The sequence below is a fragment of the Girardinichthys multiradiatus genome, chromosome 13, assembly GCF_021462225.1.
Source record: "Girardinichthys multiradiatus isolate DD_20200921_A chromosome 13, DD_fGirMul_XY1, whole genome shotgun sequence".
Classification (NCBI taxonomy): Eukaryota; Metazoa; Chordata; class Actinopteri; order Cyprinodontiformes; family Goodeidae; genus Girardinichthys; species Girardinichthys multiradiatus.
The window spans coordinates 24,152,202-24,172,257 of NC_061806.1; the positions used below are offsets into that span (position 1 = coordinate 24,152,202).

At 43.9% G+C, this 20,056-nt stretch overlaps 1 protein-coding gene across 2 annotated transcripts; it reads right to left on the reverse strand.

Moving 5' to 3' along the window:
- Nucleotides 1-3,967: 3,967 nt before the first annotated feature.
- Nucleotides 3,968-20,008, reverse strand: ptdss1b (phosphatidylserine synthase 1b). Of its 2 annotated transcripts, none has more exons than XM_047383489.1 (13): nucleotides 19,707-20,008; nucleotides 19,522-19,613; nucleotides 18,077-18,121; nucleotides 17,865-17,929; nucleotides 17,265-17,423; nucleotides 13,498-13,649; nucleotides 8,806-8,947; nucleotides 8,481-8,593; nucleotides 8,146-8,211; nucleotides 6,933-7,032; nucleotides 5,942-6,001; nucleotides 5,166-5,244; nucleotides 3,968-5,072 (listed from the first exon to the last, which is right to left on the reverse strand). In XM_047383489.1, the coding sequence occupies exons 1-13, from the start codon at nucleotides 19,883-19,885 to the stop codon at nucleotides 4,975-4,977; spliced, it is 1,350 nt and encodes a 449-aa protein (XP_047239445.1). In that variant the 5' UTR covers nucleotides 19,886-20,008; the 3' UTR covers nucleotides 3,968-4,974. The 2 variants fall into 2 exon arrangements, with proteins under 2 accessions (XP_047239445.1, XP_047239444.1); XM_047383488.1 differs by having other exon boundaries at nucleotides 17,865-17,989.
- Nucleotides 20,009-20,056: the final 48 nt, after the last annotated feature.

Here is a 20,056-nt window from a genome sequence, read left to right on the forward strand (position 1 = left end):
TAAGGGGAAAAAGCTACCCAAATCAACCTGGCTCTATGTGAAAAAGTAATTGCACACCCCCTCCGTTGTGTAATTAACAATTACCTATAAATATCTGAATATTTATATACCCTGGTGTAGGCCTTACCAGGGAGGCTGAGGAGTGTGATCCCCCTGTAGTTGGAACACACCCTCCGGTCACCCTTCTTATGTAGGGGGACCACCACCCCAGTCTGCCAATCCAAAGGCACTGTCCCTGTCCGCCACGCAATGTTGAAGAGGCGTGTCAACCATGACAGCCCCACAACATCCAAAGACTTGAGGTACTCAGGGCGGATCTCATCCAACCCCGAAGCCTTGCCACCACGGAGCTTTTTAACCACCTCGCTGACTTCAGCCTGGGTGATGAAAGAGTCCAATCCCGAGTCCTCAGGCTCTGTTTCCACCAGGAAATGCGTGATGGCAGGATTGAGGAGATCCTCAAAGTACTCCTTCCACCGCCCGATAATGTCCCCAGTCGAGGTCAGCAGCTCCCCACCCCACTGTAAACAGTGTTGGCGAAGCACTGCTTCCCCCTCCTGAGGCGCCGGACGGTTTGCCAGAATCGCTTCGGGGCCAACCGGTAGTCCTTCTCCATGGCCTCACCGAACTCCTCCCAGGTTCGAGTTTTTGCCTCTGCCACCGCCCGGGCCGCGGCACGCTTGGCCCCAAGGTACCCGTCAGCCGCCTCAGGACTCCCACAAGCCAACCACAGCCGATAGGACTCCTTCTTCAGCTTGACAGCATCCCTTACTGCCGGTGTCCACCACCGGGTTCGGGGATTGCTGCTGCGACAGGCACCGCAGACCTTACGGCCGCAGCTATGGGCAGCAGCATCGACAATAGATGTGGAGAACATGGTCCATTCGGACTCTATGTCTCCAACATCCCTCGGAATCTGGTCAAAGCTCTCCCGGAGGTGAGAGTTCAATACATCCCTGGCCAAGGGATCCGCCAGACGCTCCCAGCAGACCCTCACTATGCGCTTGGGCCTGCCAAGTCTGTCCGGCTTTCTCCTCCTCCAGCGGATCCAACTCACCACCAGGTGGTGATCAGTGGACAGCTCAGCCCCTCTCTTCACCCGAGCGTCTAAAACATGTGGCCGAAGGTCTGATGATACGACAACAAAGTTGATCATTGACCTCCTGCCTAAGGTATCCTGGTGCCAAGTGCACTGATGGACACCCTTATGTTTGAACATGGTGTTCATTATGGACAATCCGTGACTAGCACAGAAGTCCAATAACAAAACACCGCTTGGATTCAGAACAGGGAGGCCATTCCTCCCATTCACGCCTCTCCAGGTGTCACTGTCGTTTCCCATGTGGGCGTTGAAGTCCCCCAGCAGAATAATGGAGTCCCCAGGAGGGGCACTATCCAGCACCCCCGACAGGGACGCCAAGAAGGCCGGATACTCCGCACTACCACTCGGCCCGAAGGCCGAAATGATAGTCAGAGACCTCTCCCCAACCTGAAGGCGCAGGGATGCGACCCTCTCATCCACTGGGGTAAACCCACCCCAACACGCCGCCTCTCCCCACGGGCCACTCCAGAGTAGAAGAGAGTCCAGCCCCTCTCGAGGAGATGGGTTCCAGAGCACACGCTGTGCGTGGAGGCGAGCCCGACTATTTCTAGTCGATATCTCTCGACCTCCCGCACCAGCTCAGGCTCCTTCCCCCCCAGCGAGGTGACATTCCACATCCCTAGAGCCAGCCTAAGCATCCGAGGATCGGGCCGCTGAGGTGTCCACCTTCGTCCGCCGCCCAATCCTCTTTGCACCGGTCCCTCACGGTTCCCCCTGCAGGTGGTGGGCCCACTGGGGGCGTGTCTCGCGTCTCTCGTTCGGGCTTGGCCCGGCCGTGTCCCGCGAGGAGCAACCCGGCCACCAGGCGCTTTCCGACGAGTCCCGACCCCAGGCCTGGCTCCAGGGTGGGACCCCGGCTCTGCCGTACCAGGCAACGTCACGTGCCTCGATTCTGTAGTCGTCATGAGGGATTTTCGAACCGCTCTTTGTCTGACCCGTCACCTAGAGCCTGTTTGCCATGGGAGACCCTACCAGGGGCATTTAAGCCCCAGACAACATAGCCTCTAGGATCATTCAAGCACTCAAACCCCTCCACCACGTTAAGGTGGCGGTTCAAGGAGGGAACATGTGTTTTGTGGACCTGGAGAAAGCATTCGACTGTGTCCCTTGTGATGCCCTGTGGGGGGTGCTCCAGGAGTATGGAATCGGTGGCTCTTTACTAGGGGCCATCCGGTCTCTGTACAAGCGGAGCAGGAGTTTGGTTCGCATTGCCGGCTCTAAGCCGGATCTGTTCCCGGTGCATGTTGGACTCCGGCAGGGCTGCCCTTTGTCACAGGTCCTGTTCATAACTTTTATGGACAGGATTTCTAGGCGCAGCCAAGGGACGGAGGGGGTCTGGTTTGGGGACCAGAGGATTTCGTCTCTTCTTTTTGCAGATGACGTGGTCCTGCTGGCCCCCTCTAGCCAAGACCTACAGCATGCGCTGGGGCGGTTCGCAGCCGAGTGTGAAGCGGCTGGGATGAAGATCAGCTCCTCCAAGTCCGAGGCCATGGTTCTCGACTGGAAAAGGGTGGCTTGTCCTCTTCAGGTTGGAGGGGAGTTCCTGCCTCAAGTGGAGGAGTTTAAGTATCTCGGGGTCTTGTTCACAAGTGAGGGAAGAATAGAGCGGGAGATCGACAGACGGATCGGTGCGGCTGCCACAGTAATGGGGGCGCTGTGCCGGTCCTTTGTGGTGAAGAGAGAGCTGAGCCGAAAAGCAAAGCTCACAATTTACCGGTCGGTCTACGTTCCTACCCTCACCTATGGCCATGAACTTTGGGTCATGACCGAAAGAACAAGATCCCGGATACAAGCGGCTGAAATGAGCTTCCTCCGTAAGGCACTCCCTTAGAGATAGGGTGAGGAGCTCAGCCATCCGGGAGAGGCTCGGAGTAGAGCCGCTGCTCCTCCACATCGAGAGGAGCCAGTTGAGGTGGCTTGGGCATCTATACCAGATGCCTCCTGGACGCCTTCCTCGGGAGGTGTTCCAGACACATCCCACAGGGAGGAGTTCCAGGGGACGGCCCAGGACACGCTGGAGGGACTATGTCTCTCGGCTGGCCTGGGAACGCCTTGGCCTCCCCTGGAGGAGGTGTCTGGAGAGAGGGACATCTGGGCGTCTCTGCTGAGTCTGCTGCCCCCGCGACCCAGTCCCGGATAAAGCGGAAGATGACGAGTACGAGTATCTGAAATCACTTAAATAGAGACTGTGTAACATGTAGGCTAAAAGCAAAATATCATACCCTGATTTAATGAAATACAATAACAGATAAGAAACAAAGTCACTGAGATCACAAAGATATTTCTAACACTTTGGGACTCCTGCAAACCATTTTGAAAGCCAATATCCACTAATGAATAAAACAGAACAGTTGTGCATTACACCACTGACTTGTAAAGATAAATTCAGACATATGGTGGAATGAATAAAAATGCCTAATACTATTCAGAATTTTTTTTAGTTAATAATATCCATGATGTAAGCTTTCCTCTTAAGACCAAAGTTAAAGTTTTTGGCCAATGTGTTAAACACTATTTTGTGGTCAAAAAATATTAACTTGAGCACACCATCTCCATGCTAAAGTATGGCAGTGGCAGCATCATGCTGTGGGGATACTTTACTTCAGCAGGGATGGTAGGCTAGTCAGAGCTGATGGAAAGAAGGATGGAGCTTAATACTGGAAAAACCTGGAAGAAAACCTGTTAAAGGCTGCGGAAGGCTTGAGACTGGGGCAGAGGTTCACCTTCCAAAGCCAATGGACCTACTTGACTAAGCAACTGCTGTATATATGTATCTCTCTCGCTCTCTCTTCTCTCATGTATCTGACTCTAAATGCTGGCAGATATTTCAGTCATAACACACAAGCGGTGTAGAGCTAAACACGATAAGATTTCTGAACTTCTTTTAATGTAAATAAGTCTGGGACGGCGAGAGCAATACAACATTTTCAAGATGATTGAATAAAACAGAAATTTACTTCCATATCAGCATTAAACAGTAGAAAAATCAAGCTAGAAACATCCCGTAGCATCATTGTGCAGTTTCCAACAACACATCTATTAATACATTGTTTATTACATGAAGTGTTATTTTAATGTAAAACTTTACATTTCAAGGGACTGAAATTACTCAAGTATGTTAGTGTTAAGTAAAGTTTGTTCAAAATAATTACAATAAATGCAAACAACTGAAGGTGAAGAACTGACAATGTAACAACTCAAGTCTTATCTTCAATTATAAACATAGCTTAATAACCCTGGATAATGACCAAGTACAAACTGTCAGTGTTTAAACATATATATTTCCAATCAAACAGTTAACATCTGCTGCTCATCTCAACTGTCAAAGATACACTTTGACTAGTTGTTCAACAGTAGCCAGAATAAAATGCACTGAGTTCAGAGGCTTCAGTAACAGTAGTTTGGTCTGATTAGCAGTCAGTACATAACCTCCTACATCCTTAAAAGTGCAGCTTTCATTGAAGAGAAGCACTTAAAACCCTGCTTAACAGTCTCTGATACAAGTGCAAAATCAGTTTTGGCCCAAAAAAAACAAAAAACAAAAAAATTGCAAAAGATTTTACAAAAAGTATAAACAGTGCAATTTGGACCGGAGTCCATATTTAACAATCATGCTGCTGTGAAAAAACATCAAAAGAGTGCTGATGGGAGATTTAACGGTCCACTTGAGCCTGTTAATGCAGGTCAATAAAACTTTACTTATTTGAGGTTTTAGCTTAATCTTAATGCCACCTTTATCAGAGCTTTTTGGTTCTCAGAAACTCATAAAACCACTAATATTGTGTAACTATCAATTAAGTATTAAATACACCATCCATTAGTCTTTTTCACACACAAAAAAAAAGTGTATGGATATTTTTTGTGCTTGGTGTTCATTGTTTCTTTCTCTCTTGGCTGCTCACAACTCCTTTCCTAGCAGGGCCCTTCCTCCGTTTTGTTGGCTCTAAATGTTCCATTAAATCTGTCGGATCTACGGAGCAACAGACAAAAAAGCCAAAAACACAGCTATGGTGAATATTAACAGACAAGTTTAGTGAAAAAACTTCTGTGTTAAGAGACTGACCTGTATGGCCTTCAGATCTCAAACAACATGGGTCAAAAACACCTCTGTCGTCTGGGTCCTCATTTTGTAAACCAATGCTCTGTTAACAAAAACAAATTCAGGGACATGGTGCCCTCTTTAATTTCAACAAATAAATCAACGAATAAAACTTTTAACCTATACCCTTCATCTTAATAATAAATAATTACTATAAATGAGAAAGCTAAAAAGGTTTGTATATTGTAGTAATCTTTAATTACCTGCCTATTTTGTTATGATTGCTAAAAACTTTATTCCTTTTAATTATTAATCTCATCTGGGGCAGTTTTATATCTGTGTATTTTAGGTTAAAAAAAACAACCTTTTATTTAAGTATTTTGAGTAAAAACCGTCACTGCTACATTTGGGGAAATTATTATTTTTGGATTCCATGCTAATTTTACAAGTCTACCCAACTATGAAAAACAAATACACAAGTAAAGTGGTCTGATTTATTTGATGGGGCCATTTAATCAGAGAGAGACAGAGAGGCAACATGCACCCAAAAGCCAGAAAGAAAACCCTTTGCATAAAAGTTATAAATTGATTTGAATGTCATTGAATGAAAAAACAAACAAACAGCTGATCAGTTAAAACCCAGCTGGAGTTCAAACACGTACAGATTAGTTATGTACTCATGTGGCACACAAGTAAAATCAATTAAAAAATAACAAATACTACTACACTTAACTCCTAATGAGTTAATGGTTAATGGATACATAATGACATCAGTGACAAGAGCAACAGAAGGATCTCACCTTTAGCTTATTTTGTTCATACCAAACCATGCCATACAGGCACAGGAGTGTGATGAGTGCCTGAATAAAATGACAATAAAAAGGTCAGCCAGCATAACTTCGTATGGATCGTTTCTGTTAGCAGTGAAAATAAACCAGAAAAATGGGACCTGTTTTGCTGCAGAATCTGAAAACATATCTGCAAAACCTACAGGCTGCAAAAGACAAAAGCCGCCTGTATATAATGCTAAAACAATATTAACTCATTTTTGGGGGAGTTACTATGATTACACAGCGAATACAACAGGTGAATAACTCAGTACCGTGTAAAAGGATTCGTACCCCTTTGAGGTTGTCCACATTTTGTCACAATGCAACCAGAAACCGCAAGAAGCCAAGAGGCCTGTGGTACTTCTGGAGAAGCAGCAGATATCCACAACTCAGGTGGGGAAATCTGTCAAAAGGACAACTATTAGTTGTGCTGTCTGCACAAATCTGGCTTTTAGAAAATATCTGGCCGTAAAAAATGGTTATACAAAGTATAGAATCAGGGGGGCTGAATACAAGTTCATGCTTTTCAGAATTTCATTTGTAAAAGATTAACGAATCCAGGTTTCCTTCCAGCACCAAACAAGGCACCACATTGTGTTGGTCTATCACACAACATCTCAATAAAATACATTGAACTTCTTGGTTGTAACGTGACTAAATGTGAAAAAGGTCAAGGGGTATGAATACTTCTGCAAATCACAAAAAACAATATATGTGCAAACATCAATGGCAACGTTCCACGGGGACAACACATTTCTTACCCCTCTACTCTACCCTTCAAACCACAACAAACCAAGGACATCAAGTTTGACCTTATCTCGTTCTAACTTGTTCCAAGTGAAAAGAGGTCTCCAATTGGGAGACCACTCTGGTTTTGGTCCACACTGTGATTGTCCCAAAAAAAAAAAAGAAAAACAACTAAAAAACACATATACAGATGTAGATAAATATGTTTTCTTACCAGGCAGAGCAACCAGAGGACCACATGCCAAATCTGAGTCTTGGAAAACAAGTCAAGACCAAATTTCACACAAGCGAGAGCTTCCAGGAATGCAATGGCTCTGAAGGAAAAACAACAATAAAGCAAATATACAATCAGTCAAATTGTGTTCTGGATTTGAAAATTTTAAACATGATGCAGTATGAAACAACTGCTCCCTCTTTTGGCAAAACATTTCACTGCAACAGCAATGTGGACTCAATCTGGTCCACAGACACGTCTGTATTCCTCTCCCACCCCTTCCAGCTCAGAGCTATATGATACAGAGTTACTTGCTGGAATACATAAAAAAAAAAAAAAGAAAAAGAAAATCGCATTGTTAAGCATTTCATACTGATGGCGAGGGCTCGTCCTGTTGCTATAGCAACTCCCACAGACTGAGGCCATCAGCTTTATGTGTTTAATGTGAGGTCAATGGTCTGAATGGCCTGTTTTGCTATGCTGTTCTAAATATGAAAACTAAAGCAGACTCCAAGAGGAACAATTATTTTGATTATGACTATTAACCAAAAATCAAAGTTTGATTTAAGCAAATTCCATTATTAATAGACCCATGGTAAAGATATTGTAAAATAATTACCATTATCTCTGTGCATGGCGGAAAGATAAGCTTGGGTTCTCGTCTTGCCTTGTTTGTCACATTTCCAGTTGTATTAAATTTGCACGTTTAAGCCAACAGTGATTTTCTTGTAGCCATTCTCTGACTTAAGGAAATAACACATCTGGTTTACTTTAATAGGATGCTTTCTTGTCTTTCCCATTTTGAGAAGTGGAAAGGAAAATCTCTGGCCGTTGTGTCATCTCAAATAAATAGCACAGGAAATAAGAAAGTCCTGGATTGCTATTTATGAGTTTCAACATGCTTTGATCAACATTCACCAAAAGCAAATTTCAAAACAAAAGAAAGTTTCAGTTGCATTTATTTTATTTTCATTTTAAATAGTGGCACTTTCAGCTTACAACAAAACAACACTGAAGAACACACCGAATGAATGTACTCAAATTAAATGCTGTATTTATACAACAAAAGGTAATTTCTGTCTTATATTTAACAGCCGGGTCCCAAAGGGTGATGAAGGGGCTGTGGCTAGAAGATATTAGCTACTTTTAATGCAGCTATTTCATTGGACTAAAAGTGTAACTTTGTATAATCAACACAATTTGAGAAACTTACCCAAACACCCAACACTGTGTACCGACCCGTTTACACTGAGTGTCGGTCAGGTAAGCGTAATACTGCCTGGAAAGGGATGAGGAGGAGATTTGTCAAGAACGAAACACGTACTCATAGGATTATTAAGAGTCATGGTGAATACAAAGTCAAATGATCTCGCAACATGAAATTCAAGAACACTATAACATTTACCCACAAGCTATTTCTGGGGAAAGATTATTTCCACATCGAAGGACACTTTTATTAAGCCCCGAGCTAGATTATCTAATTTTATCATGAATCACTTCTTCTTACAAGAAGAGTGTTAAAGATGTTATTTGGAAGACTGAACACACCGCACTGTGGGTGCTGTGATGAATCCAACTAGCAGGATACGACACCAGCTGAGGGGGTGAGACGCCTGGAAGACGAAGATGTGCTTCAGGAAAAACGTGTTCAGCTCAGTCAGCTGCAGATGTAATTAAAAGAAACAGGTTATAGTTAATGATGTTCTCAGGAATGTATTTAAATAAAGCTCATTGTCTGAAATTTCTTATTAGCTTTAACAAAAGAAAAATAAGTAAAAGATGAAAGAATAAACACTGGATCGCTATTGCCCATACACCAAAGACACTATTACAGGTGTTTTTGGAAAAACAGAAAACAGAAGGAGGACACAACCTGCCATAAGATCATAAAGATGTAGATTCCTGCCAGCCTCTGGAAGGAGGACTTTGGATCAAACCAGCGCACGTAGGTCCAGCTGGCTGGAGTGAACTGAAGCACGGCTCGCTTTATTTTCCCCGTAGTCGAGTGGATTTCTCTGAACAGACACAAAATATTAGGAATGAATCAGAATCAGCTTTATTGCCAAGTTTGAACATGCAAACAAGGAATTTGCAACATCTGTATGCTGTTGTTTTGTACTCTATTAAATGTTCAACAAAGAAACAGCCTGGGGGAAGAAACTGTCTCTGTGGCGCCTGGTTTTAGTAAACAGCGCTCGGTAGCGGCAGCCTGAAGGTAAAACTTTAAACAGTTTATGTGCAGGGTGTGTTGGGTCTGCAGAGATTTTAGCAGCTCCTGTGGAAGGTTGAACTTCTTGAGTTGCCTCAGGAAGTACAGTCTCTGCTGGGCCTTCTTTCGAACAGTGTCTATGTGTGAAGACCATCTCAGGTCCTCAGAGATGGTGTTTCCTAAGAACCTGAAGTGGTCCACGGCCGATACAGTGTTGTTGAGGATGGTGAGGGGGGTGTATGGGGTGGTGTTCTCCGAAAGTCCACCACCATTTCCACGGAATGAGTCACATGTGCGTCAGTTCTTCACAATAAAGGAAAATGACTTAATGTTGAGGGTGTTCTAACAACTCCCATTAAGTTAAAAGATGTTTGAGTCAGAAATAAAAATAATATGAAGAAATATTATAAATATCTCAGGGGTTTACCAACTTTTCAAGCATCAACAATTACATTAAGATCCTTTAAGCCAGTGCTGTCCAAACATTTTGCCATTGAGGACATCATCAAGTTGAAAGTGCAAAAATTATTATATTCTCATTTTGTTTTTACTTTCTCGACAAAGAACTAAAAATCCTGTATTTTACCTGAAACCAAGTAGTTAGATTTTTGTATAAAAGGGATCTGTAAATCACAGTGGATCTGAAAAGAGTCTGTGACAATTGCCTCATGAAAAGAGCACCATATGTTTTCCATCCTTGGTCTAGAAATGATTTTTATCTTCAGTGACAGGACAGGGATATTCAATTCAATTCAAAAATACTTTATTAATCCCAAAGGGAAATTAAATGTTGTTATAGCTCATATTATGAAGGTTTCTTCAAAGAGCCGTTGTAGATGCTGATGACTGTGGGCAGGAAGGATCTCCTGTAGCGCTCCGTCTTACAGCAGATCTGAAGAAGCCTCTGACTGAAGACACTGTTGCTGTAGGACAGTCTCATGAAGAGGATGCTCAGGGTTCTCCATAATGTTCTTCATTTTATGAAGAATCCGTCTTTCCACAATGATCTCCAGAGGTTCCAGAGGAGTCCCCAGAACAGAGCCAGCCTTCTTTATCAGCTTGTTGAGCTTTTTTAAGTCCTTGGTTCTGATGCTGCTTCCCCAGGAGGTGATGGTAGAAGAGATCACACTTTCCACAACAGACTTATAGAAGATATGCAGCATCTTGCTGCAAACACCAAAGGACCTAAGCTTCCTCAAGAAGTACAGTCTGCTCTGTCCCTTCTTGTAGATGGCTTCACAGTTGCATCTCCACTCTAGTCTGTTGTCCAGGTGAACACCGAGGTATTTATACTCCTCCACCACCTCCACTTCTTCTCCCATGATAGAAATAGTTTTTGACTTATTCCTGTTTCTCTTAAAATCTACAATCATCTCCTTTGTTTTAGTCACGTTCAAAATGAGATGATTGTTTCCACACCATGCCACAAAGAGGTCCACCACCTTCCTGTACTCAGCATCTTGTCCATCTCTGATCCACCTCACGACTGCAGAATCATCCGAGTATTTCTGGAGTCGTACACAGAGGCTGTGACTTCCTACATCAGCTTCTGTGAGGACAGCTGTGTACCATCATGCACCAGGGTGAGTTACAACAACGACAAACCCTGGTTCACAGCTAAACTCAGAAGGTTAAGACTGGATAAGGAAGAGGCCTTCAGGAGTGGGGACAAAGACATATACAGAGAGGCCAAGTACAAGTTTGGCAAGGCAGTGAAAGAGGCCAAACGACTGTACTCTGAGAAGCTCCAAAACCAGTTCTCAGCCAACGACTCTGCGTCTGTCTGGAAAGGGCTCAAGCAAATCACCAACTACAAGCCGAAAGCCCCCCACTCCATCAACGACCGACGCCTCGCCAACGACCTGAACGAGTTCTACTGCCGCTTTGAAAGACAAAGGGACAGTCCTGCAACCATCTCCCACGACGCCCCCCAACAGCTGCAGCCACAATCCACCACCCCCACCTCCCCAACCTCAAGAGGGGCCTTGGCACCTCCAACCCCCACCCTGAAGTTCCCCCCCACCAGCCCCCTACCCACGCCGAGGACGGCTCTTTCCATCCAGGAGAGGGACGTCAACAAACTCTTCAGGAGACAGAACCCCCGGAAAGCTGCTGGTCCGGATTCTGTCTCACCAGCCAGCCTGAAGCACTGCGCTGATCAGCTGTCTCCAGTCTTCACAGACATTTTTAACACCTCACTGGAGACATGTCATGTGCCAGCCTGCTTCAAGTCCTCCACCATCGTCCCTGTTCCCAAGAAGCCAAGGACCACAGGGCTTAATGACTTCAGACCCGTCGCCCTGACCTCTGTGGTGATGAAGTCCTTTGAGCGCCTTGTGCTCTCACACCTAAAAGACATCACCGACCCCCTCCTGGACCCCCTGCAGTTTGCCTACAGAGCCAACAGGTCTGTAGATGATGCAGTCAACCTAGCCCTTCACTTCATCCTCCGGCACCTGGACTCCACAGGAACCTACGCCAGGATCCTGTTTGTGGATTTCAGCTCTGCCTTCAACACCATCGTCCCTGCTCTGCTCCAGGAGAAGCTCTCCCAGCTGAGTGTGCCCGACTCCACCTGCAGGTGGATCACTGACTTCCTGTCTGACAGGAAGCAGCGCGTGAGGCTGGGGAAGCACGTCTCTGACTCCCTGACCATCAGCACCGGTTCCCCCCAAGGCTGTGTTCTCTCTCCTCTGCTCTTCTCCCTGTACACCAACAGCTGCACCTCCAGTCACCAGTCTGTCAAGCTTCTGAAGTTTGCAGACGACACCACCCTGATCGGACTCATCTCTGATGGTGACGAGTCCGCATACAGATGGGAGGTGGACCATCTGTTGGACTGGTGCAGCCAGAACAGCCTTGAGCTCAACGCTCTAAAGACAGTGGAGATGGTTGTGAACTTCAGGCAGAACCCAGCCCCACCTGCCCCCATCACCCTCTGTGACTCCACAATTGACACTGTGGAATCTTTCCGCTTCCTGGGAACCATCATCTCCCAGGATCTCAAGTGGGAGCCAAACATCAGCTCCCTCATCAAGAAAGCCCAGCAGAGGATGTTCTTCCTGCGGCAGCTGAAGAAATTCAACCTGCCAAAGACTATGATGGTGCACTTCTACACAGCCATCATTGAGTCCATCCTCACCTCCTCCATCACCATCTGGTACGCCGCTGCTACAGCCAAGGATAAGGGCAGGCTGCAGCGTGTCATTCGGTCTGCTGAGAAGGTGATTGGCTGCAGTCTACTGTCGCTCCAGGAACTGTACACCTCCAGGACCCTGAAGCGGGCAGGGAAGATTCTGGCTGATCCCTCCCACCCCGGTCACAGACTCTTTGAGACTCTCCCCTCTGGCAGGAGGCTGCGGTCCATCCGGACCAAAACCTCACGCCACAAGAACAGTTTTTTCTCATCTGCCACCAGCCTGGTTAACAAAGCCCGGAAACCACACTGACACTCTCCCTTTCACCCACACCCCCCTTTTTTTGCTGACAGGTCACCTGTAACCTGTAACTCTATGCGTTACATTAACGCTCAGCTTGGACTCCTGCTTTACTTGCACTGCTTTACTTGCACAATGATCATCTGCACTGTTGTATTGCTCTTGCATCTTATACTGCTCTATATTTACTCTCACTCACTTAAAACTGTGCACTTATATTTATATTATATTGTAGATATGCTTATACTGTTTAATTTGTACTGTATTGCACCGACTACGCCAAAACAAATTCCTTGTATGTCCAAAAACGTACTTGGCAATAAAGCTTTTCTGATTCTGCAGATGACAGTAGTCTGTCTTGTACTGGAAGTCTGAGGTGTACAGAGTGAAAAGGAATGGTGAGAGTACAGTCCCCTGTGGTGCTCCTGAGCTGCTGACTACCTGGTTAGACTCACAACCCTTCAGTCTCACAAACTGTGGTCTGTTTGTCAGGTAGTCTTTAATCCAAGAGATTGTTGAGGCCTCCACCTGAGTCTTCTGGGTCCCTTTTTCTTCGAAAACACTTACTGTATTTAGCCACGCTTAATAAATGGATGCCAAAGTCTCATCTTAAGTAAAAGTGCCAAGGTGTTTGTGATGCTATTTACTACAACATCAAAAGGAAATGAAAAAGTGTAGTTATAAAAAGAAAACCTTGCATTGTAGTCACTAAAATTTTAATTTGTCAGGGAAAACCACCTGTGTCGGCGAGCCAACTATTCTTGAAGTGCAGTCGGGGGCTGCACACAATCCTTGCAAGGGCTGCAACTGGCCCCCGGGCCACACTTTGGACAGCAATGGTTTAAGTCATTCAGCACCTCCTCTTACCATGCATATTAATGTGTATACTATGAGAAAATCAAATGAAGACAACACCGACTTGATGCTGGCCCAGCGATAGGTCCTCATCTCCAGAAAATGGCAGACTGCCATCCCCAGCCAGATTCCTCCTCCGTTACACAAGAGGATGTCCAGAATCACCTGATCCCACCAGCACTCTGCGAAGTTTGGCAGAAGGTGCATGAAGAAGAGCTGTGAAAAAGTGTCAAGAGGACAGAGAGCAAAGTGAATAAAAAAAACTACAACAAATGGTTTAAATTTTAATGGGAAAATTTGCTCTTGGCAAATGTGAAAAAATATAATGAGATGAAGAACTTCCTCTGATAGAGTCTAGTCTAATTCTGCTGCATAATGTCACAACAAATGGCAACATTTATTTTATGTACATTAATAACATGGGGAGACAAACCCCACATTATGAAAAATTGCTTCAAACAAATATCACCAGTAGCCGGATTTATTGATACCTTAAACTGTTAAAGAAAAAAAATAATAATAACTAAGGCGTTTTCAATGCATACTTGGTATTTTTACGTTGATCCGCCTGTCTAGTCTTTAAATTAGTTATCTGTGAATTTCTGTTTCCCTCATGTATAAATATCAAGTTACAGAAATGCCCACTCCCTTAGGAAGTCTTCAAAATTGAAAGGAAAAGAAATCATGTCATTCAAGTAAGGCCGATGAGTACTGACCAGTAATTCAATTCAATTCAATTCAAAAATACTTTATTAATCCCAAAGGGAAATCAAATGTTGTTGTAGCTCATACTATGAGGGTTTCTTCAAAGAGCCGTTGTAGATGCTGATGGCTGTGGGCAGGAAGGATCTCCTGTAGCGCTCCGTCTTACAGCAGATCTGAAGAAGCCTCTGACTGAAGACACTCTGTTGTTGTAGGACAGTCTCATGAAGAGGATGCTCAGGGTTCTCCATAATGTTCTTCATTTTATGAAGAATCCGTCTTTCCACAATCATCTCCAGAGGTTCCAGAGGAGTCCCCAGAACAGAGCCAGCCTTCTTTATCAGCTTGTTGAGCTTTTTTAAGTCCCTGGCTCTGATGCTGCTTCCCCAGCAGATGATGGCAGAAGAGATCACACTCTCCACAACAGACTTATAGAAGATATGCAGCATCTTGCTGCAAACACCAAAGGACCTAAGCTTCCTCAAGAAGTACAGTCTGCTCTGTCCCTTCTTGTAGATGGCTTCACAGTTGCATCTCCACTCTAGTCTGTTGTCCAGGTGAACACCGAGGTATTTGTACTCCTCCACCACCTCCACTTCTTCTCCCATGATGGAAATAGTTTTTGACTTATTCCTGTTTCTCTTAAAATCTACAATCATCTCCTTTGTTTTAGTCACGTTCAAAATGAGATGATTGTTTCCACACCATGCCACAAAGCGGTCCACTACCTTCCTGTACTCAGCTTCTTGTCCATCTCTGATCCAACCCACGACTGCAGAATCATCCGAGTATTTCTGCAGATGACAGGAGTCTGTCTTGTACTGGAAGTCTGAGGTGTACAGAGTGAAAAGGAATGGTGAGAGTACAGTCCCCTGTGGTGCTCCTGTGCTGCTGACTACCTGGTTAGACTCATAACCCTTCAGTCTCACAAACTGTGGTCTATTTGTCAGGTAGTCTTTGATCCAGGAGATTGTTGAGGCCTCCACCTGAGTCTTCTGGAGTTTCTGACAAAGCAAATCAGGTTGGATTGTATTAAATGCACTGGAGAAATCAAAGAACATGATCCTCACAGTGCTGCTGGCTTTGTCCAGATGACAGTGGGTTTGTTGAAGCAGGTGTATGATGGCATCTTCAACTCCAACTCCACAGCGATAAGCAAACTGAAGGGGGTCCTGATGGTTTACTGCTTGGTTACTCAGGTGGGCCAACAGGAGTCTCTCAAGGACCTTCATGATGTGAGATGTCAGGGCAACAGGTCTATAGTCATTGAGGACTGATGGGTGAGTTTTCTTTGGTACAGGAACAAGACAGGAGGTCTTCCACAACACCAGAACCTTCTTCTGGGCCAGGCTAAGGTTGAAGAGGTGCTGCAGAATCCCACAGAGCTGTTCTGCACAGGCCTTCAGGACTCTAGGGCTGACATGATCTGGACCTGCAGCCTTATTCCGATTCAGTCTCTCCAGTTGCATCTTCACTTGACTTCTTGAGACACACAGGTGGAAGGGGGAAGCAAAGGAAGCATCAGCATCTTCTGATATGGTTGAAGGCAAACATGTAGAAGCAGTTGGGTCTAGTGCTGAGGTGGAAGATAAAACATTTGAGGTGTTACTGGACAGCTGTGGGTCCTGTGGGTCAAAGGAGGGTGGAATGTCTGTTTGGCTGTGAGCAGGAGAGGAGGATGCGAAGCTTGTTTCTTAACTGAACCTATTGAAGAATGTGTTCAGTTCATTGGTTCAGTCCAGACCTTCATTGGTCTGATCATCCCTCTGCCTGAAGCCTGTGATCTTCTTCATCCCTGTCCACACATCTCTGATATTGTTTTGCTGGAGCTTGCTCTCCAGCTTCTTCTTGTACACCTCCTTGCTGTCTCTTATCTTGACTTTAAGTTGCTTCTGTATACTCCTTAATAATTCTCTGTCTCCCTCTCTGAAGGCCTTTCTTTTCTTGTTAAGCAGGTCCTTCAGGTCACTGGTGATTACAAGTTGCCTCTGAACAAGGGGCTTATATTTCAAGCAGAGAAAAACAAGATTGTGATCTGATTTGCCTAGAGGAGGTCTTGCTGTAGAGATGTATGAGTTCTTGACATTTGCATAAAACAAATCCAATGTTTTGTTTTCTCTGGTAGAGCAGCTGACAAACTGTTGAAACGTTGGAAGTGTAGCAGAGAATGAAGCATGCTTAAAATCACTAGAAATTGCCACAAAAGCATTGGGGTTTTGTGTCTGTAGCTTAGCAACAACTGAGCTGATGGCATCACATGCAGTGTCGGCAACAGCGGAAGGTGGAACATAAACTGTTGCCAAAATAACACCGGTGAACTCTCTGGGTAAATAATATGGACGAAAACTTACTGCCAACAGTTAAATATCTGGACTGCAGAGATGACACTTCACAGTTACATGTCCTGGATTACACCATCTGTTGTTCACAAGTACTGCCAGTCCACCTCCTTTACATTTGCCACTCCTCTTTAAATCTCTGTCGGCTCGTATGGTTAAAAAGCCCGGCAGAGAGACGGTGGAGTCTGGGATATGATCCTGCAGCCATGTCTCAGTAAAACACATAATACTGCATGCCTGGTACTCTGGCTGGGTCCTTTGTAGGGATTGGAGTTCATCCAACTTGTTTCTCACATTGCCCATCATAATCGACAGAAGAGATGATAATTGACAATAATTGACAATTAATAATAATAATAATAATAATAAGAGATAATTGGCTATAAAAAACATCCCCTAAACTAATCCATATCTATAGTCAATTTAAAACTTTAAAACAACTGACATGGTGAATCTGATCCACATACAGTGATGAGGATGGAAAACAGACATGTGGAGCTAAAACTCTACAAGGAATACCTGGAAACATCTGCTTTGGCAACAAAAACTTAAGGTCAGACAAAGGATGAATATATTGAAAAACCCCTCATGCCATGATTTTTCTGTTTAAAATGTTTTTACACATGTTTATTAGGGGGGCAATCATTTTGGAGAGTACTGTACATATCAGAAACAACATCTCTGAAAACACTGTACATCCATGAGGATACACAGCATATTCAAGACCAACAACAAAAATTACAACAGTTGATGAAGACTCATTAAGCCAACAGTTCACCATGTTTGTTACCTCAGTGAGTTCCCAGGTGATGCTGATCGTCCAGCACAGGCCATAGCTGCGGATCAGCAGAGCCTTCATGGCCCATCCTGCGAAGTGGCCGAATGCAAAGATGTCGAAGTGGCTCAGGATGCGCTCCCATGTTATCACAGTACAATTTATAGCATATTCCTATAGAAGAACACAGCGACAGTAGCCAGTAGGTCCTGACCAAATTCCTCTCTCATCTGGACTATTCTTCAGGGAGAGATCTTTAATTATCCTAGGGTTTTAATCTGATGTGCATTTCAAACAACATTGTTAGAATAACTTTATACTGCTTTCATGACAGAACAAATCTGAACACATTTCCATCATGTCTAAAAAGAGCTTTATCGTGTTTTTTGCCAAGGTTACACATATTTCTATATGGTACTGGTACTACACATTATATGTACTGGTACTGCTACAGTATATGGAATTTTAAAGCCACCAGACAAAAAAAAAACTCTTTGTTTTTTTTAAACATTTTAGATGAAATTATTAATGCTTTGATAGGATTGAAAATAAAACAATAAAAAAACACATTTCTTTACTCTTTACATTTCTACCAAGGACTTGAACCATCCTTACCATGATGTCAGCTTCCCGTTTGGCACAACGCAGATCCGGATCAAGCCAGTACATCAGAGTCTTCACTTGTTCCCAATTGAGGAAGATGAGAAAGACAAGAAAAAGGAAATAGAGCACACTAAGACCTACCAAAGACAAGATCATCTGAGTGAGAATTATGGCAAAAATGATTTGCATCTGAGGAAAATATTTTGGTAACCTTTATGACTCACCAAACACCATTCTCCATATTGCAGGGTGAGGCCTTGTAAAGGGTCCTAACAACAAGAGCATCAGTCACTTAATTAAGTGTGCTTTTTATGAGACAAATATCAGAGAAAGCTCAAAACACCACGCTAAAGTGGATGGGTGCTGTAATTAGCAAAGTACCTCCTCCTTAGGAAAATTATAGTCTTTTTGGCCATAAATATTAGAAAACCCCGGCAAATCCCTATATTTAACCAACCAATGGTGAATTAAACACCCAAGCTTTATATTTCATTGTTATTTATTTTGTGGTGTTTGTCTATAGTTTGCTGCTGCAATCATATGAATTGCCCTGCTGACAGACAAACAAACAAAGCCTTATTCTATTCTGTAAAAAAAACAGTCTCTCAATAAGATGTAAAATACAAATGAAATTAAATAAGTATTATAAGACAGGAAAGAAAAAACCAATCACTACAGGAAGCAGACGCAGTTGTTCTACCAGTACTGGGCTTGAGCCTTGACAGTGAGTCATAGTGATGATATTCAGACAAATCAGATAACATGAGTTTAAACAACGTAAAGCTTGAAAATCCAGCGTAGTTTTTTAGCTCTCACAGGCAGTAGGTATGATAATAGGGAAAGGTCTTGAGTCATCCATCATTTCGTTATATTTTGCTTCCAAGAAATCACGGTTTTGAACAATAGCTATATTGTCACACTTGATATCAAACTTGACCTGCTGGTCCTAAACTACAAATGGGACCAGGTCATGCTGACAACAACACTCTTCAGTGTGGAAATTGTTACTGGGGCTAGAAGACTATGTTTTCAGTGTCAGTGAGGTGTTCAAAAAGAATTTGGATAAATACAAAAGAAAGGAAGCTGTATTTTCTACTGAAGCTTGTCAACACTTAATTCACTGTTAAATAGCTTAAAAGGTACAGATGTCAGCGATTACGCAGGCTGAACCTATTGCAGCTAAAATGCTGCCTCATCCTTTTGAACCTCCAACCTCGCTAATTTAACATAGAGAATCTGGTAATCCCACAGTTAAGGAATCTAGCAAGGGTCTCTGCTAACCGTGCTACATCTGCTTATAATTAACACAAGATGCTGAAGACGGTTTAATCTGACATAAATTAGTAATGGTAGATCAGAGCTTTACAAAAACTGATTACCTGAAATTGGGCACAAAATCTCAGATTGGTGCATCTCTACTGTAGGAGTTTTCTATAGTGTTTTAGACCCTATCCCTCTTCTTCAGTCCTTCGCTTGTTCCCTTTCCTCAGTTCTAGGCACACACTAGATCATAAGCTTTCATGAAATAATGACAAAGACCACTTTAAATGACTACACAACATCCTGGCTCGTTGGAAGCAAAATATAAGGAAATTATGGTTGATTTAAAATGTTGATTTACATTTAATGCCAGTTGAGACACTATTGTCAGGGCTGTGACGTAGCTTACCGTTTGGAAAAGCCAGGACGCTGATGACCAAGAAGAAGGAAACAACCACTAATAGACCAACACGGAGGTTGATGTCTGACTTTTCATCGTCCCTGTCAAAATAAGATTTCGCCAATCAACAAAAGAAATGCTGGAAAATAGGTTTGAAAATACATTAAACAGGAAAAAGGTTAGGTGTAGTTTACCTGGTGAAGGCGAAGTACATCAGACTGAGCACAGCAACTGTCAGAAGGGTGATGGTGTGTGGCTTGTAGAAGAAGTCCAGGCAGATATCATCCACTTGTTGGTCATTTATCTTTCGGAAGTGCAGCTTGTAGTTAGCATCTTCGGTCCTAGATGAACGGAGAACCGCTGCGGCTGCCATGTTACTGTCATGAGCCCCCTCCGCAAGTTATTGTGCTGTAAATTTTCAGCCAGGAACCAAGATCTTGAAGAGCCGACTTCAGGAACAAACTGCTTGAACAGATCAACATTCAGGAACTTTGAGGGTGGACTGAACCACTGCAGGAGAACAGAGGGGTGTTCGAACGGTGAC